General features: G+C 43.6%; 1 protein-coding gene and 1 long non-coding RNA gene across 2 annotated transcripts; one reads left to right on the forward strand and one right to left on the reverse strand.

Moving 5' to 3' along the window:
• Positions 1-505: 505 nt before the first annotated feature.
• On the reverse strand, positions 506-7,013 carry LOC117522178. Its single transcript, XR_004564160.1, has 3 exons — positions 6,878-7,013; positions 5,492-5,497; positions 506-516 (listed from the first exon to the last, which is right to left on the reverse strand). It is a non-coding gene; the product is annotated as an uncharacterized LOC117522178 (long non-coding RNA).
• Positions 7,014-7,381: 368 nt separating this feature from the next.
• On the forward strand, positions 7,382-21,321 carry gtf2b (general transcription factor IIB). Its single transcript, XM_034183571.1, has 7 exons — positions 7,382-7,513; positions 13,806-13,918; positions 16,624-16,757; positions 16,912-17,058; positions 17,294-17,423; positions 17,726-18,007; positions 21,036-21,321. The coding sequence occupies exons 1-7, from the start codon at positions 7,497-7,499 to the stop codon at positions 21,167-21,169; spliced, it is 957 nt and encodes a 318-aa protein (XP_034039462.1). The 5' UTR covers positions 7,382-7,496; the 3' UTR covers positions 21,170-21,321.
• Positions 21,322-22,426: the final 1,105 nt, after the last annotated feature.

The raw sequence follows: 22,426 nt of genomic DNA on the forward strand, positions 1-22,426 counted from the left end.
GGCTACGGCGCTTTGGGAGCAGAACTCACGGCTCCTAACGTCTTATACTGGGTTTGTACGGGAGTTCAAACAAGTGTTTGATCATCCTAACAGAGGCGAGACTGCTTCAAACGTGCTGCTGTCGATAAGACAGGGGCGCCGTAGCGCAGCCGAGTATGCAGTCGACTTCCGCATCGCGGCAGCGAGGTCCGGCTGGAATAACGTTGCGCTCCGCGCCGCCTTCGTAAATGGACTGTCACCGGTCCTCAAGGAGCACCTACTGGCGAAGGAGGAACCGCGGGATTTTGACGGGCTTGTCGATTTGGTTATACGCTTAGACAACCGTTTGACTGAGCATCGTCGGGAGCAGGCCGGGGGCGTGACCGGGCACGAGCCGTCCCTCCCCCTTCCGGTTCCGATAAGACGTTGTCCCCACGCTTCACTGCCAGAGGGCCCCGTGGGGCTACAGCTCCCCCTGCTGAGGAGGCTATGGACACGAGCAGGGCCAAAGTAAAATTAAGTGACAGACAAAGGAGACTGGCCCGCGGGGAGTGTTTTGTCTGCGGCTCTTGTGAGCACATGCAGAGGGACTGCCCTGAACGGTCAAACTACAACGCCCGTCCTTAGAATCTGGGCTAAGGGTGGGCCATAACACACACGCGGAAAGACCCCGCAGATCGGCACGAATCCCAGTAACAATCCTTTGTGAGGAGTTAACCCTTCACGCCCCAGCACTGATAGACACGGGGTCAGTGGGGAATCTGCTGGACAGCAGATGGGCAAGGGAAGTAGGGCTCCCTCTGGTGGCTCTGCCGGCACCATTGCAGGTGCGAGCACTAGATGGCACCCTGCTTCCATTGATCACACATCAGACACAACCAGTGACATTGGTTGTATCTGGGAATCACAGGGAGGAGATAGTGTTCCATGTAACACCATCTACCTCCCGAGTGATTTTTGGGCTTTCCATGGATGGTGAAGCACAATCCCCGGGTTGATTGGCCGTCCGGGGTTGTGACGCAGTGGAGCGAAGCCTGCCACCGGGAGTGCTTAGGATCCTCGGTTCCCCCCGGCACTACAGCTAATGAGGAGGTCAAAGTCCCCCCCAATCTATCGGCGGTGCCAGAGGAGTACCACGATCTTGCTGACGTTTTCAGCAAAGATCTGGCGCTCACTCTTCCTCCGCACCGGCCGTACGATTGTGCCATCGATTTAGTCCCCGGGCGTTGAGTACCCGTCCAGTAGGTTGTACAACCTCTCACGTCTGGAACGCGAATCAATGGAGACCTACATCTGGGACTCCTTAGCTGCCGGGCTGATCCGGAACTCCACCTCCCCGATGGGGTGCTGGTTTCTTTTTGGTGGCAAGAAAGACGGCGGACTCCGTCCATGCATTGATTACAGAGGGCTGAACGAGATCACGGTTCGCAACCGATACCCGTTACCTCTGTTGGATTCAGTGTTCACGCCCCTGCATGGAGCCCAAATCTTTACGAAATTGGATCTTAGAAATTGCGTACCACCTGGTTCGGATCCGGAAGGGAGACGAATGGAAGACGGCATTCAACACCCCGTTAGGTCACTTCGAGTACCTGGTCATGCCGTTCGGCCTCACTAACGCCCCCGCGACGTTCCAAGCTTTGGTAAACGACGTCTTGCGGGACTTCCTGCATCGGTTCGTCTTCGTATATCTGGACGATATACTCATCTTTTCTCCGGACCCTGAGACCCATGTCCAGCATGTACGTCAGGTCCTACAGCGGTTGTTGGAGAACCGGCTGTTTGTGAAGGGCGAGAAGTGCGAGTTCCACCGCACTTCTTTGTCCTTCCTGGGGTTCATCATCTCCTCCAACTCCGTCGCCCCTGATCCGGCTAAGGTTGCGGCGGTGAGAGATTGGCCCCAACCAACAAGCCGCAGGAAACTACAGCAGTTCCTCGGTTTTGCAAATTTTTATAGGAGGTTCATCAAAGGTTACAGTCAGGTAGTTAGCCCCCTGACTGCCCTGACCTCCACCAAGGCCCCCTTTGCCTGGTCGGATCGGTGCGAAGCCGCGTTCCAGGAGTTGAAACGCCGGTTTCTCGACTGCGCCAGTTCTGGTGCAGCCTGATCCTGATCGGGCAGTACGTAGTAGAAGTGGACGCCTCTGACTCAGGGATAGGAGCCGTGCTGTCCCAGAGCGTGGAGGCTGATAAGGTTCTCCATCCTTGTGCCTTTTATTCCCGCAGGTTGACCCCAGCTGAACGGAACTATGACGTTGGCAATCGGGAACATCTTGCGGTGAAGGAGGCTCTTGAAGAGTGGAGACACCTGCTGGAGGGGGCTTCGTTGCCCTTCACGGTTTTCACTGACCATCGGAACCTGGAGTACATCCGGACCGCCAAGCGGCTGAACCCCAGGCAAGCCCGCTGGTCTCTGTTCTTCGGGCGCTTTGACTTCCGGATTACATACCGCCCCGGGACCAAGAACCAAAAATCTGACGCCTTGTCCCGGGTGCACGAAGAAGAAGCCAAAGCGGGGCTGTCGAACCCCACCGAGACCATCATCCCCGAGTCCACTGTCGTGGCCGCCCTTACCTGGGACGTGGAGAAGACCGTCCGGGAGGCCCTGACCAGGAGCCCGGACCCGGGGACTGGCCCCAAGGACAGACTGTACGTCCACCAGAGGCAAGAGCTGCCGTATTGGACTTCTGTCACGGGTCCAAGCTCTCCTGTCATCCCGGGGTGCGTAGGACCGTGGCAGTAGTCCAGCAGCGCTTCTGGTGGGCGTCCCTGGAAACCGACGTCCGGGACTACATCCAGGCCTGTACCATCTGCGCCAGGGGCAAGGCAGACCATCGGAGGACGACGGGCCTCCTCCAACCCCTGCCGGTGCCTCATCGCCCCTGGTCTCACATCGGCCTGGATTTCATCACGGGCCTCCCGCCGTCCCAGGGCAACAACGTAATCCTCACGATAGTGGACCGGTTCTCCAAGGCGGCCCACTTCGTGGCCCTCCCGAAGCTCCCGACGGCCCAGGAGACGGCAGACCTCCTGGTCCACCACGTCATGCGGCTGCATGGGATACCGTCGGACATCGTCTCGGATCATGGTCCCCAGTTCTCTTCACAGGTGTGGAGGAGTTTCTGCAAGGAGCTGGGGGCCACCGTGAGTCTCTCGTCCGGGTACCACCCCCAGACCAACGGCCAGGCAGAGCGGGCCAACCAGGAGTTGGAGCAGGCCCTTCGTTGTGTCACCTCCGCACATCCGGCGTCCTGGAGTCACCATCTGGCCTGGATCGAGTATGCCCACAACAGCCAAGTTTCGTCTGCTACCGGCCTCTCCCCTTTTGAGGTGTGTTTGGGGTACCAGCCCCCATTATTCCCGCTGGTGGAGGGAGAGGTCGGTGTGCCCTCGGTCCAGGCCCACCTTCGGAGATGTCGCCGGGTGTGGCGGACCGCCCGCTCTGCCCTGTTAAAGGCCCGGACGAGGGCCAAGTCCCATGCAGACCGCCGACGGTCCCCGGCCCCCACGTTCCAGCCCGGGCAGGAGGTGTGGCTCTCGACCAAGGACATTCCCCTCTGTGTGGACTCCCCCAAACTGAAAGACAGATACATCGGTCCCTTCCCAATCCTCAAGGTCATCAACCCGGCCGCAGTGAAGCTCCGACTCCCAGCTTCACTGCGGATCCACCCAGTCTTCCACGTGTCCCGTATAAAGCCTCACCACACCTCGCCCCTCTGTGCACCTGGACCTACGCCGCCTCCTGCCCGACTCATCGACGGGGAGCCTGCTTGGACGGTCCGCAGGCTCCTGGACGTCCGTCGTAAGGGCCGGGGGTTCCAATATCTGGTGGACTGGGAGGGGTATGGACCTGAGGAACGCTCCTGGGTGAAGAGGAGCTTCATCCTGGACCCGGCCCTCCTGGCCGAGTTCTACAGCCGACACCCGGACAAGCCCGGTCGGGCGCCAGGGGGCGCCCGTTGAGGGGGGGGTCCTGTTATGTGGGCCGCTGAAGAGGAGGTACTGCTGGCCCACCACCACCAGAGGGCGCCCTGCTTGGAGTGCGGGCTCCAAGCACGAGAGGGCGCCGGACCCTGAAGAAGTGACAGCTGTCATTCTTCCCCTGCACCAGCTGTCACTCGTTCATCATCATCATCACCAACTTAAAAGCCGGATCGTGACTCCACCTCCTCGCCGAGAAATCGACTACCGTAAGGTAATTTCTCTGCTGTCTCATACGTTGAGTAATAACCTGAACTTTTGTTGCAGCCGGTATCCTGTGGTGTTCGCCCTTATCTGGGAAGTGGCGTGGAGCGTGACGACGACAACCCGCGCTACAGATAAGTGGTCACACCAGGAGCTGCACGAGTGTGTGATTCGGAGGTGGAGGTTCTCCTCCTAACTGTGTACAGACTATAGACCACTGAGTGTAAGGAGTTACACTCATTCATCTTTTCTCTGCTTTCTGCCAGCAGTACCAGGGTCGACAGCCGAAGACAGAGGTCACCTGGGGATTCGGGACTTGGCGGCTCCGGTGTTCTTCAGACCGTTGGTGGTGGAGGCCGTGTGGAGCGCGGTCTCTCTCTCGTCGCGGTCTTCTATCTTCGAGCCTGCCCACACGTCACCTGGTGTTAATTGACTTTGCAATTTCTGTACATTTAGTTGTGTATTGTCACAACAGTAAATTGCTGCCTTTTGGTTTACTCATTGTCCGTTCATTTGCGCCCCCTGTTGTGGGTCTGTGCTACGACACCTTCCCAACAGCGCTCACTGTACTCTGTCGACACTTTTAAAAGCCAACTTAAGACCTTCTTTTTTACACAAGCTTTTGCTTAGCTTTTGGGCTGCTTTGCTATCCTATGTTGTGTTTTTAAATGTCTCGGCCATTGTCTGATGTATTGTGTGGTGTACTGTGCTTTTATGTTGTGAAGCACCTTGTGGCTCTTGTCTGTGAAAGGTGCTATATAAATAAAATTTACTTACTTACTTACTTACTTACTTTTTACTGACAGGTTGAAGGATCCAGAAACAGGTGCTACTGGAACAACTAAGAGAACATCAGATTTCCTGAATGTATTCACAGTGGAGTTATTTCCTATTCTAATGGCAGTCCAGTGGACAGCACAGATAGATCATCGTAAAGTGTTGGTGTGCAGTGACTCGGTATCAGCTATTAATATTATTGGGACATGTTTATCCAGGAGTCAACAAGACCTCATTTACAACATTCTTTTGGGAATTAGTGATGTGGCAAGGAAAGGAGTTGAGATAACATTGATGTTGGTTCCAGTGCACATACAGTGAGGAAAATAAGTATTTGAACACCCTGCAGTTTTGCAAGTTCTCCCACTTAGAAATCATGGAGGGGTCTGAAATTTTCATCTTAGGTGCATGTCCACTGTGAGAGACATAATCTAAAAAAAAAAAAAAAAATCTGGAAATCACATTGTATGATTTTTTAATAATTTATTTGTATGTTACTGCTGCAAATAAGTATTTGATCACCTACCAACCAGCAAGAATTCTGGCTCACACAGACCTGTTAATTTTTCTTTAAGAAGCCCTCTTATTCTGCACTCTTTACCTGTATTAATTGCACCTGTTTGAACTTGTTACCTGTATAAAAGACACCTGTTCACACACTCAATCAATCACACTCCAACCTGTCCACCATAGCCAAGACCAAAGAGCTGTCTAAGGACACCAGGGACAAAACTGTAGACCTGCACAAGGCTGGGATGGACTACAGGACAACAGGCAAGCAGCTTGGTAGAAGACAACAACTGTTATGATTATTTATTAGAAAGTGGAAGAAACACAAGATGACTGTCAATCTCCCTCAGTCTGGGATTTCATGCAAGATCTCACTTTGTGGGGTAAGGATGATTCTGAGAAAGCTCAGAACTACACAAGAGGACCTGGTCAATGACCTGAAGAGAGCTGGGACCACAGTCACAAAGATTACATTAGTAACACATGATGCTTTCATGGTTTAAAATCCTGCATGGCAGCAAGGTCCCCCTGCTCAAGCCAGCACATGTCCAGGCCCGTTTGAAGTTCACCAGTGACCATCTGGATGATCCAGAGAAGGCATGGGAAAAGGTTGTGTGGTCAGATGAGACCAGAATAGAGCTTTTTGGTATCAACTCCACGTGCCATGTTTAGAGGATGAGAACAACCCCAAGAAAACCATCCCAACCATGAAGCATGGGGGTGGAAACATTATACTCTGGGGTTGCTCTTCTGCAAAGGGGACAGGACGACTGCACTGTACTGAAGGGAGGATGGATGTGGTCATGTATTGTGAGATTTTGGCAAACAACCTCCTTCCCTCAGTAAGAGCATTGAAGATGGGTCATGGCTGGGTCTTCCAGCATGACAATGACCCCAAACACACAGCCAGGGCAACTAAGGAGGGGCTCCGTAAGAAGCATTTCAAGGTCCTGGAGTGGCCTGGCCAGTCTCCAGACCTGAACTTTGGAGGGAGCTGAAACTCCAAACCTGAAAGATCTAGAGAAGATCTGTATGGAGGAGTGGACCAAAATCCCTGCTGCAGTGTGTGAAAACTTGGTCAAGAACTACACGAAACTTTTGACCCCTGTAATGGCAAACAAAGGCTACTGTGCCAAATATTAACATTGATTTTCACAGGTGTTCATATACTTATTAGCAGCAGTAACATACAAATAAATTATTAAAAAATCATACATTGTGATTTCTGGATTTTTTTTTTTTAGTTTATGTCTCTCACAGTGGACATGCACCTAAGAAGAAAATTTCAGCCCCCTCCATGATTTCTAAGTGGGAGAACTTGCAAAACCGCAGGGTGTTCAAATACTTATTTTCCTCGCTGTAGGTATCCCAACAAATGAGAAGGTGGATAGGTTAGCCAAAAAAAGCTGTGACAAAAAATGCGGACATCAGTATCAAGCTTTCCAAAGCAGAGGGCAAGTGTATTGAATGGAGGGAAATTAACTTACAAAGGCAAAAATGCTGGAAACAGGAGACTAAGGATAGGCATTTATTTTCAATAGCTAATAGAGTGATAGATTCAGTAAATACGTAGTTGTAGAAGAAATGGATGGAAAAGAAAGGATGAAGTCACTATTGCTACACTGAGAACTGGTCATACTTTCTTGAACAGTACTCTCTTCCTCCTAGGAAAGCACCAGGATGGGCTATGTTTGGAATGTCATCAGCCAGAGACAGTGCAGCATGTTCTCGTGTATTGTAATAAATATTCCAGAGAAATAAAAGAGCTTCTCTCAGAATTTAGAAGAATAGGCTTGAAAGAAGCTTCTGTAGAAAGCATTGTAGACATGGAGTCAAGTGGGAGCTGGGATAGTGTGAAGTGTTGACTTCGAGAGGATTTAGTACTGCTATAACGGACTGATGCAGAAGGTGGCAGCAATGCAACAACGAGGATGCCGGCTGCCGTTAAACGTCATAGAAGAAGAAGAAGAAGAAGAAAAAAAAAGAAAGAAAAAAAAAGAATGCTCGTTGTTGTGTTAATTGTCAGTTGGCGGTAGAGAAACGATATGGCGACTACAAGCCGGTGCGTAACAACTGACAAATTTCATGTGTCATGCTGTTGTTTTGCTAAACTCTTATAGAAGTGTTTGAGCTGCTCGTTAAAAAGCGCCCCGCATCGATTGTAACATTAGTTCAAATAGCCGGGGAGCTTGTGTGGCGCTAGTTAGCAATAGCTAAGATAGCTAGGTGCTCGTCAGGGTCTGTTATTTTTAAACAATAAAAGCTGCCCAACGTGGCTGTATGCTTATTCACCCGATTTGTGCTGGAAGGGACAGACTTCAGTGTTGTCTTTGTTTCATCAGCTAAATCATTTAGGCGAGACGGCTACGGAGTCTCGCGGAGTGGTAACCATTTCGGCTACGGAGTGTTGCTTTCTGTAGCCGGCAATTAATGTACGGCTACGGGTGACCCTGACGCTAACCTTGTATGTATATATCGGGTGTCCCAAAAAATATGCAACATTTTATCAGCAAAGAAAATGGTCAAAGCATATGTATAGGAAATTATGGCTGGATAGAAAGCTGAAAGGTTGACGTTTTTCATACCAATGTCAATAGAGGGTTTTCATGTGACGTATCGGTCACGTCATTTTGTGTACCGCGGCCATTCTGGATTACGACGCGGTGGCCGCTGTGATTACACTTCGTGCATTTGGCGAACAATTGCAGAAGTTTCAGCGTCGGTGTGAAGAAGCCTCACGGCGCCGTGGCGCTGTGAGAGATCCGCCGCTAACAGAAATCCACTGCTCCCAGAATTTTATTTTATTTTATTCGGCAATAAAATTATATAACAATACATAAAAATACTGCAGAGGATAACACAAGAACGCTTCCAATACGGATGCTTATTTACATTGTAGTCCTCGAGCACCGAGCTGCTGATCCACAAGCTGCCCTTCTAGCGCCTGGTGAGAGAAATCGCTCAGGACTTCAAGACCGACCTCCGCTTTCAGAGCTCCGCTGTGATGCTCTGCAGGAGGCCGGCGAGGCTGACCTGGTCGGCAGCTTCCTGGTTCACAATATCGCAGTGTGACACTGTCTGCCAGTTCGTTACATTAACACTAAACTCATTATCTGGTATAAGATACGGATCCACTGAACCAACTGCTACACATCTATCACGATAAATAGCTTTACAACCCCTGGCAAAAATTATGGAATCACCGGCCTCGGAGGATGTTCATTCTGTCGTTTAATTTTGTAGAAAAAAAGCAGATCACAGACATGACACAAAACTAAAGTCATTTCAAATGGCAACTTTCTGGCTTTAAGAAACATTATAAGAAATCAAGAACAAAAGATTGTGGCAGTCAGTAACGGTTACTTTTTTAGACCAAGCAGAGGAAAAAAATATGGACTCACTCAATTCTGAGGAATAAATTATGGAATCACCCTGTAAATTTCCATCCCCAAAACTAACACCTGCATCAAATCACATCTGCTTGTTGACATTGACCCTATGTCATGAAATTGACTCTGTGTCTTTTTGCAAGGAATGTTTTCACAGTTTTTGCTCTATGGCAAGATGCATTATCTTCTTGAAAAATGATTTCATCATCCTCAAACATCAGAAAAGTGTCCAAAATATCAACGTAAACTTGTGCATTTATTGATGATGTAATGACAGCCATCTCCCCAGTGCCTTTACCTGACATGCAGCCCCATATCATCAATGACTCTGGAAATTTACATGTTCTCTTCAGGCAGTCATCTTTATAAATCTCATTGGAACGGCACCAAACAAAAGTTCCAGCATCATCACCTTGCCCAATGCAGATTCGAGATTCATCACTGAATATGACTTTCATCCAGTCATCCACAGTCCACGATTGCTTTTCTTTAGCCCATTGTAACCTTGTTTTTTTCTGTTTAGGTGTTAATGATGGCTTTCGTTTAGCTTTTCTGTATGTAAATCCAATTTCCTTTAGGCGGTTTCTTACAGTTCGGTCACAGAAGTTGACTCCAGTTTCCTCCCATTCGTTCCTCATTTGTTTTGTTGTGCATTTTCGATTTTTGAGACATATTGCTTTAAGTTTTCTGTCTTGACGCTTTGATGTCTTCCTTGGTCTACCAGTATGTTTGCCTTTAACAACCTTCCCATGTTGTTTGTATTTGGTCCAGAGTTTAGACACAGCTGACTGTGAACAACCAACATCTTTTGCAACATTGCGTGATGATTTACCCTCTTTTAAGAGTTTGATAATCCTCTCCTTTGTTTCAATTGACATCTCTCGTGTTGGAGCCATGATTCATGTCAGTCCACAACAGCTCTCCAAGGTGTGATCACTCCTTTTTAGATGCAGTAACAAGCAGATGTGATTTGATGCAGGTGTTAGTTTTGGGGGTGAAAATTTACAGGGTGATTCCATAATTTATTCCTCAGAATTGAGTGAGTCCATATTTTTTTCCTCTGCTTGGTCTAAAAAAGTAACCGTTACTGACTGCCACAATCTTTTTTTCTTGATTTCTTATAGTGTTTCTTAAAGCCAGAAAGTTGACATTTGAAATTACTTTAGTTTTGTGTCATGTCTGTGATCTGCTTTTTTTCTACAAAATTAAACAACCGAATGAACATCCTCCGAGGCCGGTGATTCCATAATTTTTGCCAGGGGTTGTATCTCGAGGATTTAAAGCATCGTAATAACCGTACATTCTCTTCATTTTTCTATCACGCACCAGCCTCCTTGTAATCCAGAATGGAGACGGCACCTGTCCTGCAGCAAATCGGTCACGTGATTGAAAACCCTCTATTGGTCCTGCATTTTGTCTGTCTAGCATAAAGTTGCTGCACCTGTTTGACACTCTTGGTCTGGTGCCAAAACTCAATTTTTGTTCGCTGTAGTATGGTTAATCTTGGCATTTTCCTGAGTCTTGCTTGGGATCAACATAAACTTCAGGGTCTCTGCAAGTAAAAAAGAAACATAAGTGATTAAGTTTGTAGCATTTTAGGGTCAAACTGAGTGTTTTAAATGTATATTTTTTGGGGGCACCCTATATATATGTGTGTGTGTGTGTGTGTATATGTATAATTAAACATACATGTTTGGCAACTGCCAAAGGTCGTGGTGGAGCTATATCTGTCCCAGCCATCATCGGGCATGAGGCAAGGTACACCCTGGATGGGACGCCAGTCTGGTGCAGTGCCACTAGAGGTGGGCGGATCCATCCTAATTATTAGGATGGATCCGCCCACCTCTAGTGGCAGCGTAGTACCAGCGTTGGTATCGATATTATCGATATTAAATATCGATACCAATGCTGGTATTGATATTGAACGATCCTTGTGTAAAAAGATTGATACTCGAGCTTTTTTCTCTCCCGCATGCACTGACTGCTGTGCACACAGATTAATCAAAGTTTACTCTCTGTAAGAGCAGCGCTGCGCTGTGTCACACAACATGGAGCAGGGCACCCTTGTATTGTGGTTTGTCAGCCCTCTACCTCAGGAGATTTTGTTTTAAGTTGTGTTGAGTGATATTTTTTTAAACAAAAATGTTAATTATGATAAAGTATTTTGTTGTCACGTACAATGGTTGGCGAAATTCTATCCTAGGTCCTTTGGATCCTTTCGATCTATGAAAATTAAATATGAAAAGGTATCGTATCAATATCAGTGATACTGGGCCTGTATTTACTTGGTATCGGATCAATACCAAAATTTCCGGTATCGCCCACCTCTAAGTGCCACATATTCTCAAGGTTGGCGCCACGTCACTTCTGCGAACTGGCCAATCTGAAGGCGAGAATTCGTACTTCCGCGACTGGCCGCTCAATGAAAACATGCTAGGGCTGTATGCTGTTCTATTGAAATCAGCTGGTTTGCTTTTGTCTGTAACTTGTTTCTATCAGCCAGGGAACAGCTATCATTGCCTGGAAAGATGAGATTTATAGACCAAGCTGACCTGAAATGAACCATTGTGCATTAAATTGATTTTATTGATAAGTCTGACCCCTTTGAAAAATGACCAAATTGCATGCATTTGTATTGAGTTCGGCGACGTGGTCACTGACAAAACCCACCCCCCTAGAGGTTTAATGCCTGGATGACCGACCTCGAGAATAGACAAACAAACATATTCACACCCACATGCACACCTACGGGTAAAGTTTCCAATCCACCTAACCTGCATGTCTTTGGATGTGGGAGGAAGCCGAAGCACCCGCAGAGAATCCACACAAACGGGGATAACATGCAGACTCCACACAGAAAGGCCACAGGTGGGAATCAATCCCATGACCTTCTTGCTGTAAGGCAACAGTGCTAACCACTAATCCACCACACTATGTTGTTATTATATTTATTATATATGTTTATTACTTATTATATTTATGTTTATTATGTCATTATATATATTATTATAATGGCTTCATGACTACGGAGAGCAGTTTTTATTATATCAGTCTGAAGCAGGGCTGAGTGATGAGACAAAAAAAAATGGTAATTATAAGCAGTATATTTCAGTGCAGAAGGTTTTTAGTTCAAACCCACCCCGCCCATTCTCATCGCATGTTATGGAGGCCCAAATATGAATTAAGCATATATTTTGTTATGTTACAGCCTATTCCAAAATGTAATAAATTAATTTTTTCTTTCAAAATTCTACTCATAACACCACACAGTGACATGATTTTTTTTGTGTGTGTGTGTGTTATGCAAATGTATTAAAAAAAACAAAACAAAACTAAGAAATCACATGTACACAAGTATTCACACCCTTTGCTCAATACTTTGTTGATGCACCTTTGGCAGCAATTACAGCCTCAAGTCTTCTCGAATATGATGCCACAAGCTTGGTGCAGCTATCTTTAGGCAGTTTTGTACATTCCTCTTTGCAGCACCTCTCAAGCTCCATCAGGTTGGATGGGGAGCATCTGTGCACAGCCATTTTCAGATCTCTCCAGAGGTCAAGAGTGCTCTGGAGCAGGTTTTTATCCAGGATGTCTCTGTCCATTGCTGCATTCATCTTTCCCTCTGTTCTGACGAGTCTCCCATTTCGTGCCACTGAAAAACATCTCCACAGCATTATGTTGTCACCATCATGCTTCACTGTAGGGATGGTGCCTGGTCCATGAGCCAGTCATCAATTTTGACCGAATCGGTACCACTTAAGGTGATGAAACAACGCTTAGAATCCAGCCTCAGTGTACCATGGCCTGCACAAAAATGTATGCAGCAATCCTAGGGTGGCAGCTGTAGCTAGGTAGGGGTCAATGAAGGGTTTCAAAGAGGTCAAAAATTTAAAAGGTTCAGATTATGTTGAAAACTATACCACATTATTTGTCTGATCATAACAGTTCCAAAAAGGTATAGTTTGGACTATCTGTGACTGAATGTTGTATAGTTACTGGGTTAAAATATCAAAAATTGTTACATCAGTTTCAGTTTGTACAGGTGTCAAAAGTAAAAGCTGTATCAAATTTTATTTTAGTTTATTTTAAGACACTATCAATTATAAAAGCAAAAATTGCTGAAGTCAAATGTTTAGATAAATGTAGAGAGAGCACAGTAACAGTCCAATGTGAATATGTGGTCTTATCAAATAGTAATAACATTGTACTCTAATCCATGTGACAGATTGTATATTTTTTTGTCATCTTGCCAATATGGGAAAATAGTGTCTTTTTACACAACTTGTGTTGTGACGATACAAGTTGTGTGAAAAGACTTCTCTGGGGTGGAAAAATTGACCTGACTCAACAAAAAAAATGTAATTCTTTTGTAGATTTTTTGGGGGGTAGGTAAATAGATCTGAAAATGTACCAGAATGCATCTGAGATTTCAAATTTTTCTGGGGGAGAACCCCCAGAACCTCCCCAGGGGCTTTGGGCCTTGCCAAATACTTTGATGTTTTTTTGTTTTTGTTTTTTTTCCCACCGGGGCTCACTTTCATCACTGTGGATCAAAGTCAATGTGTCCATAGGTTTGTCAGCTGGACCAAGGTTGGCCTTTCGTGGCTCATATTCAAGAGAGCAGCCAAGAGAGAGCGAAAGCAGCTTCAGCAAAACAGTGGGGGGTGCAAAAACTTATTCTGCGATTATTTCATTTGTTATATTTGGAAATGTATACACACCCAAAACACCATACACAAAATGGCTTTTGTGTGAACAGAGGTGCAGTGTCTCATTTGCTGTTCGCTGTGCTTAAGGTCCACGGCATACAGATGCACAGTTAGAACTTAGATGCACTGACGTGCTCAGATTATACCACAGCTATGTTTGATAGGGGGAAAAAAGAACAGTGAGCTGTTCTTCTCTCAGAATGGAGGTGTTCGTTTTTGTTGTTGTGAAGTCACAACTGTTCTTCTGCTCTTCTAGCGGAGAGGCTCTGACTCTTCCCAGAGTTCATTGTCCTGACCACCCTGACGCCATCCTGGTGGAGGACTACAGAGCAGGAGACATGATTTGCCCAGAGTGTGGCCTCGTAGTGGGTAAGTGCTAACTACAGTGTATCAACATTTTCATTTTCATTTTGCACAGTGACGTCTAGGCCTGTCACGATAATTACGATATTAACTAAATTGTACAACTGAATTGGGGGGATCGGGGTGAGAAAATAGTAATCAAAAAACCCTTCTGAATGCATCCCTAGGATGTGATTGCAGAACAGTTTCTACAAAAAGGTAGATGCTGAACAATCTTATGATTTAGTTATGAAAGAATAATTCAGATTTTTTGGGGGGGGCTTTAATCCTTCGAGATTGCTGTTTTAGTCAGAGGGATCAACAAATCAAGTTTGAGCCCACACTTATCACTAGTTACACTGTTTTAAAGCAATTAAAACTAAAAGTTCTATATTCTTTCCAAGTTTTGTCACTGATGTTCTGTATTGAAAGAACAAAAACTAAATTTTAACCATGATAAACTCATACAATTTTACTGATGATGAATTTTTTTTTTTGTTCCAATGAATGGGGGAAAAGTACAGACACGCAGTTTGCATATTGAAGCAGAAAACAGGAAGCTGTCCTTTTTTAAAACAGCATTTCAGCTTCCTCCAGTGTGAGTCGCACACTGATGGTTGGGTTTGTGCTGTTAATTGTTCAGAGACATATATTGCACGTAACACAGAGCTGCAGTGGGACAGTTTTCCTCTAACGAGCCTCCTGGGTACCAGACGGTCAGATGGGATCAGAGAGATGCCAGACGCCAAACAAAGCTTTGACCTCTAAGGAAATGAACTTGACTTTAGTTCCAGGTACTGGAGAGAATGATGGATGGTGAAGGGGATCAAAACAACAACAACAAAAAAACAAGTTTAAACAGTCACAAATCTAACGTTTGATCCCGCTAAATGGTTCAGAGAATAAGTGGAAGAAAAATGGTTACCATGTTGAAACAATATTTTCCTGTCATCATAGCTTTTTCTTCCACTTTTATCTGTGATTTAATGTGTTCAAACCACAACACATATTCATTAGATGGTATTTGAACCATGTTTCAGTAAGGGCAAGTGACAAAACAAAATCATATACTGCTGCAGAGAAATTGTGCACATCTGTACATGTGCTTTTAAATGTAAGGTGAGGTTTATTGACTGGGTTTGGAAAATGAAAAACAAATGTTTTCATTGGGGATTGCTATGAATGGTGCCATAGTCTGGTTTTTATTCCAGAGGGATACATCTGGTGTGTGTGTGTGTGTGTGTGTGTGTGTGTGTGTGTGTGTGTGTGTGTGTGTGTGTGTGTGTGTGTGTGTGTGTGTGTGTGTGTGTGTTTCACTTTTTTTTTTTTTGAGGGAGAGAGATTTTTGCAAATTTCTTAAAAATAAAAAACTAAGAAATCACATGTATATAAGTATTCACACACTTTGCTCAATACTTTGTTGATGTGCCTGCAATTACAGCCTCAAGTCTTCTTGAATATGATGTCACAAGCTTGGCAGTTTTTCCCATTTCTCTTTGCAGCACCTCTCAAACTCCATTAGGTTGGATGGGGAGTGTTGGTGCACAGCCATTTTCAGATTTCTCCACAGATGTTCAATCGGATTCAGGTCTGGGCTCAGGCTGGGCCACTCAGGGACATTCACAGAGTTGTCCTGAAGCCACTCTTTTGATATCTTAGCTGTGTGTTTAGGGTCATTGTCCTGCTGAAAGATTAACAGTCACCCCAGTCTGAGGTCAAGAAGCTCTGGAGCAGGTTTTCATCCAAGATGTTTCTGTACATTGTTTGAACATCTCTGGAGAGATCTGAAAATGGCTGTGCACCGATGTTTACAGTTTAGAGAACTGCCAGTTTGAACACTTCTTTCTTTCATGTGTCATTCATCAGGCTTTTTTTGTATTTTTAAAATATTTATAGTAAAAGACAGTAAAGCAGTATACTGTGGTACACTGAGGCTGGATTGTAAGTGTTGTTGGGCATCTGAAGGGCACTGATCAGGTCTAACTTGGCTTCTGTCTCTTTGGTGTATCTGAGTGTTGCACAGTATAAATTCTGGGCTCAACTTTGGACCACGCTCATAATTAATTGTCACACCTTTCAGATTGCATTCCAGATGAAAAGTACAGTAAGAGTTGGGCACGCTCCAAATACACTTGTTATTTACAGTAGACGAGATCATGGTCCGGGCGAGCTAAAATGGTGAGGTGTCCGTCTCCTGTCCAGCCACAGTTCATAGAAAATGCTGTTTCGGTTCTGTTTGGTTCTTGTTATTAAAAAAAAAAAACTATTTTTGTACCTTAAGTCTGTGACCTGCATTTGAAAATAAAAATTATAAAAAATATTTTTTTCAAAGAGTGTAAACCTCAGTGGCATTTTGTTGTTTGTTGGTACGCTGCCTAAAAACAATCCAAATAAGTCTTTGGCTTGATGAGCTTCATTTTGTGTAGCAGTACATGAGAAAAACTAATTGATTCTTTTATATATATCTATATATATCTATATCTATATATATATATATATCTATATCTATATATCTATATATATCTATATCTATATATCTATATATCTATATATATATCTATATATCTATATCTATATAGATATAGATATATTGTGTGTGTGTGTGTGTGTGTGTGTGTGTGTGTGTGTGTGTGTGTGTGTGTGTGTGTGTGTGTGTGTGTGTGTGTGTGTGTGTGATTTATCCCCTCCTTCCACTTTTTGTTTTCTTTTATTTATGAAACTGTGTTTTTCAGGTGACCGTGTGATTGATGTGGGCTCGGAGTGGAGGACATTTTCCAATGAGAAAGCCCTCAAAGATCCCTCCAGAGTGGGAGATGCCCAGAACACGCTGCTCAACGGGGGCGACCTCACCACCATGATCAGCAAGGTGAGCGCAGCTGTGGCCATCATTACAGTGTGTTTGTAGCACTCAGAGTAACTGTTGTCTTCCCACAAGCACATTTAAGAGTTATTGGAGTTTCTCGTGAGGAAATGAGCGCCAAGCTGTTACTGAGGAAGCTTCACTCTTTGACCCCACACAGGGAACAGGTGCAGCTAGCTTTGACGAGTTCGGCAACTCGAAGTACCAAAATAGGAGGACAATGAGCAGCTCGGACCGGGCCATGCTTAACGCCTTCAAGGAAATAAACACCATGGCAGACCGCATCAACCTTCCCAGGAATATTGTTGTGAGTTACTCCATAGGACCCGACGTGTTATCTTGATTAAATGAAGATGAGGTGCGTTTTTTAAAATTGTTTGGAGTTTATTTTCAAGAACACTCTCGTGACAGTTTGAGTTCCCAGAGGAAAACTAATTACCTTATGTGAAGTTTAAGCGCTGAAACATTTAGATTTGGAAGAACTGTGGTTGAAATAGAAGAATGTAAATCATTTATGTGCTTCAAATGTTGTCACCCTATAGGATAGAACAAACAACTTGTTCAAACAGGTGTACGAACAGAAAAGTCTGAAAGGGCGAGCAAACGATGCCATCGCATCTGCCTGTTTGTACATCGCTTGCAGGCAAGAAGGAGTTCCTCGCACATTTAAAGGTCAGCAAACTCCCTCTGTTTGCCTGTACAACTCTTTTATCATAACATCAGAGTGACACATCACATCTGTATAAACGGGATACAACAGAAGTGAGTTCACCTCTGTAGGTCCACGTTGTAAAAACTAACTTACTATGGAACAAAAGTCAGTATGCTATTCATTATTGAGAGTCAAATCTTTATATGTTCTCAATAATTTGTATCGTCACCTTTTATTTTTGATAACTGGGCGTTGAGCCATGCAGTTTAACTGCTGAGGAGAAACAAACACATTAAGGTTTCCTTTCACTGCTTTGCTGCAGAGATCTGTGCTGTTTCGCGTATCTCTAAGAAGGAGATTGGCCGCTGCTTCAAACTCATCCTGAAGGCGCTAGAGACCAGTGTGGACCTGATCACCACTGGAGACTTCATGTCTCGCTTCTGCTCAAATTTGGGTTTGCCTAAGCAGGTGCAAATGGCTGCCACCTTCATTGCCAGAAAAGCCGTGGAGTTGGACCTCGTACCCGGCAGGAGCCCCATCTCTGTGGCTGCAGCTGCCATCTACATGGCCTCCCAGGCCTCTGCAGAGAAGAAGACCCAGAAAGGTGAGGTCCTTACACACCATTGACACGCGGGTTTTAGGACTACTACAGGCCTGTTTTACTCCTTAACTCTTTGAGAAAACCACAGAACAGTTTACTTTCTTGTTTTTTTTTGTTTTGTTTTTTGTACCAGTTGCACAATAACATATGAATGAATGTGTTATGCCAGGATTGCAGACAGACGTGGCATCGCAGCGTGCATGGAGTGAATTGCATTACCATTGTGTCAGTGAAATCAGATCATAAAGCAACTGTTTTCAGCATTTTTAAAAAATCCTGCAAAGCATCTGGTGGTTCATTTCCTGTATTACATCACTTCACCTTTTGTATAATGTCACGTATACAGGTGCATCACAGAAAATTAGAACATTGCGAAAAAGTTGAATATTTTTCAGGTATTTCAGAGTGAAAACGTGACATATTCTATTTTCAGTACATACAAACTAAAATGTTTGAATCGTTTTTAATTTTGATAATTATGACCTACAGCTCTAAAAAACAGAAAATGCAGATCTCAAAATATTTTACTATTTCAGATCAGTTTAAAGAATTTAATTTTATTTATTTAGTTTATATAGCGCCAAATCACAACAAAGCTGCCTCAAGGTGCTTCACACAGGTACGGTCTAACCTTACCAATGCCTAGAGCAAGCACACAAGCAGGGCTGTGAGAACTTTGCGGATCCAAGGAATTCCGCTTTTTTTTTTTTGTTTTTTTTTACAACATCGTGCATCGTTTTATAAGTCTGCGGATACTGATCTCGGATCTTCTCTGCGTAACTCCGCAGAGAAAAATGCCTCTCTCAAAGTGGCTATTACGGCAGTTGTCGTGAAGTGGGACTGGTTGGTTGTTAGCAGAATCAGTCGGCCAGAAAAACTACACTTAAGGTAAAATTCATCAGCATTAAGCAGCAGGAAAGCAAAGAAAATACTAAAGTGATTGCCCGGTGCGAGTGATCGCTCACTAACACACACACAGAATTTAGATAAAGTTATGGCCAAGACCTGCTCTGTTTACTAATAAAATTAATTTAAAAGGATAGGAAGCATAGTACCATGCTATACCAGTATACTAGCTATACGAGATGGTAAATAAATGTATATCCTAAGTCTGGATTTGATAGTCTCTACAGAGTCTAACTGTTTTATTGCTGCAGGGAGATCATTCCACAAAACAGGTGTACAATAACAGAAGCTCTGTGGCCTCACCAGATTTGCACCACAGATCCATATTAGGCCATGGAAGACCCCATTAAATTTTGGAGGTGATCCGGACCCAGATCCAGATTCTGGATCAAGTTTCACATTATATAGGCTTTGAAGGATTATGTCAAAACTACTTAATATGCTGCTTATAATACATATGCTCTTGTTATATCATGTTTTTGATGGAATTCATTGTCAGTTGATGTTGTTCAAGTTATTTCACACAAATCAAAATCTGTCTTTGGGATAAATTTACTTCAGACTATCTCCAATGCAAACTTGAAATGTTTATTTATCGAGCTAGCCTGTTAAATCTGCATCTTATGGGGTTTCTCCTGTTATGTGGGTGTGAAATATTCATGTGGAGGGAAATATGATAAACATTTTAACATGCTGGTAGAAGTCAAATATTGATGTGAAATATGTTTATGCATCATTTTGTACGACACATAAATTGTCAGTATCCCAGAAATGCTGACGATGATGGAAAAATCTGTTATTGCATTTCCCATTTATATAAGTTTCAGGGATGCCCTGTAACAGGCCACCGTCTTACCACTACAACTGAAAACTTGCTCCTAAGGAGAACTGGTAGCTGGTACTATCTGATAGGTCTTATATCACTCGCTATCAGAGCAAGTGGTGTTTCAGATGGCAGGTGTACAACATGACATGATGTTTTAGTTCTTTTATTTTTAATAAATTTGCAAAAACCAAAAAAAAAAAAACCCTTTCACATTGTCATTATGGGGTATTGTGTGCAGAATTTTGAGGGGAAAAAAGAATTTCATCCATTTTGAAATAAGGCTGTAACATAAAATGTGGAAAAAGTAAAGCGCTGTGAATACTTTCCAGATACACCGTATATGATGCACTGTTTGGTTATTTTGCCATATCTCAACTACTGTGTGGAGGTCTGGGATAGCACCTATAAAATCAACTTAGAACCATTAGAATCATTAGAACCAGAACTACAAAAAGAGCAGTTAGGATTGTGCATAATGTGGGTACAGGGAGCTCACAACTCAGTTTTGAGGTCACATACGTTGAAATTTGGGGATATAGTTAAATTTAAAAACAGAGATTATGTACAGAGCAAAAAGTAATTTACTTCTGGGCAATATTAAAAAGAATGTTTCGTGACGTGGAAGGGGTGCTGTGGGACATGGACGATTAAACTTAAAAACGCACGGTGTTCACACAACTATGAAGAGTGTGTATTTCAGCTTGTGGGGTGGATTTGTGGAATGGGTTTTACAAAGAATTACAGAGAAGCACTATTATAGAGCACTTAAAAAAAATGTTCAAAAAGAACACTTTAAGAGCGTATGCAGACGAGCAGGTTCACAATGAGAGACGGGTTATGTCTGGATGAAAATCTTTTTTGACTTGTTTTAATTTTTTATGTATTTCTGTTTATTTTATTTTATTTATTTTTTTGGCTCTGGGTGGGTATTGAACTATAAAACCCTTGAATTTGTGGTGATGTAATTGAGTTGTTTATTTTAATATATGAATAATGAGAAGGGAGCAGAAGTTTACAAGAGTTTACTTTTCCACGCCCTTTTCAAACATGGTTTGTTACGTGACATACTTTTCTTGTGTATTATTATTGTTTTTATTTTGTTAGAAATAAATTTAATTCTTCTGCATTTTATTTTTTCTCCACTGTTCTTGTTTTGTTTTTTTTTCCCACACAGGGTGTCACATGATATTATGTTGAGCCATCTGTTGTTCCAAGTTGTTGTTTTGTTCAGTGGTTTTAGTGTTTCATGGCTGCTGAAGTGCTGATTTATTCAGATGATGTTTAACATCTGTGTTGCAGAAATTGGAGACATTGCTGGCGTGGCGGATGTCACCATCAGGCAGTCGTACCGCCTGATCTACCCGCGAGCTGCAGAGCTATTCCCTCCCGACTTCAAATTTGATACCCCCGTTGATAAACTCCCCCAATTGTAAAGCTGCTGCTGTCTGTTATAGTTACAGGATTCTCTTAATTTCTTTGAAAATTTGAGTTGTAAATAAAGTTTCATTTTGTAGGAAAAATATAGGGTTCTATTTTGTTACGTTTATTTGAATGATTCCAAGTTGTTTAAAAATAAAGCTTTTCAGTAAAATATTTGCTAAATGTGCTACTGAAGTTTTGTTTTGAACATTTTTACCACAGCATTGAATGTTTTCCCACCTCTGCTAATAAATCACAAATCTATTTGTTAGCTGAATGTCTGACTTCACCAAACCAATTACATTTAATTAGCTTAATGGTATGTTTTTTTTCTAGGTCAAGTATTGTGAAAATTCAGTAATGTCTTTGTAATTTGCATTTCTGAAAAGAAAAACCAGAACAAGTCTGAAAATACTAATTAGACTGAGTGCTTATGGACCATACATAACAAGGTGTTTGGACTTGGTTAATTGGAGGGAAAAGAGAGAATGGAAAGGTAAAAGTCCCCCTATATGGAAATCTAATACCGCTTATGGGGGAAAAGATGTTGGTTGTTCTCAGCTGTTTCTTAAACCGGCTGTAAGCTTTAAAAGAATGTGAATTGGCCAAAGAATCAGGACAGAAAAACAATATGACCAGGGGGTATTTCAGAAGTGGGTTTAGTCTGGGTTTAACTCAAAAGTAAGGTACACCTAGGATTTTGGTTAAAACAAAAACAAGCAAAAAAAAAAAAAAAAATAGGGGTCGTTGGTATCTATGGAAATATACACATTGGGTAGTTTCATGTTCAGCACTTACCAAGCTCCTGTTTTGTTAGTGTTACGTAATTCCATGCCCTCTTGAGGAGCCAGTAGAAGCAGAGGTGCAAATCATCTGTCATCCACCATGAGGGGTTTTGTGTGTGTGTGTGGGGGGGTTTTAGATGCATCATGATGCTGATGTGGTTGATTATGAATTGATTCACAAATGTCAATCGGTTGTGTAAATGTACAGTTGTGTTCAAAATAATGGTGTTTAAAAAAGTGAGTAAACCTCAAAATCTTTGAAATAGCTTTTATTTCCACACATAAATGCATTGTGAGCATTCTGTCCATTCAAAATCAAAACATGAAAAAAGTATTACTTTTCAGAAAGTGAAGAAAAAGGAAAATTAGGTTATACAAAAAAGAGGAGCAGTCTGGATTTTTCTTTCTGTGACCCTTCTTATATCCTTATAGGTGGCCCCTTAGGGCCCCTTCACACATAGTACAAATCAGAGCGAATAACGGTAA

This window comes from Thalassophryne amazonica, chromosome 12 (assembly GCF_902500255.1).
Source record: "Thalassophryne amazonica chromosome 12, fThaAma1.1, whole genome shotgun sequence".
Classification (NCBI taxonomy): domain Eukaryota; kingdom Metazoa; phylum Chordata; class Actinopteri; order Batrachoidiformes; family Batrachoididae; genus Thalassophryne; species Thalassophryne amazonica.

Coding starts and splice junctions, on each gene's coding strand:
- gtf2b (XM_034183571.1), top strand. Junction 16,758..16,911: donor TCACCACCATGATCAGCAAG/GTGAGCGCAGCT, acceptor GACCCCACACAG/GGAACAGGTGCAGCTAGCTT. Junction 17,424..17,725: donor AGTTCCTCGCACATTTAAAG/GTCAGCAAACTC, acceptor GCTTTGCTGCAG/AGATCTGTGCTGTTTCGCGT.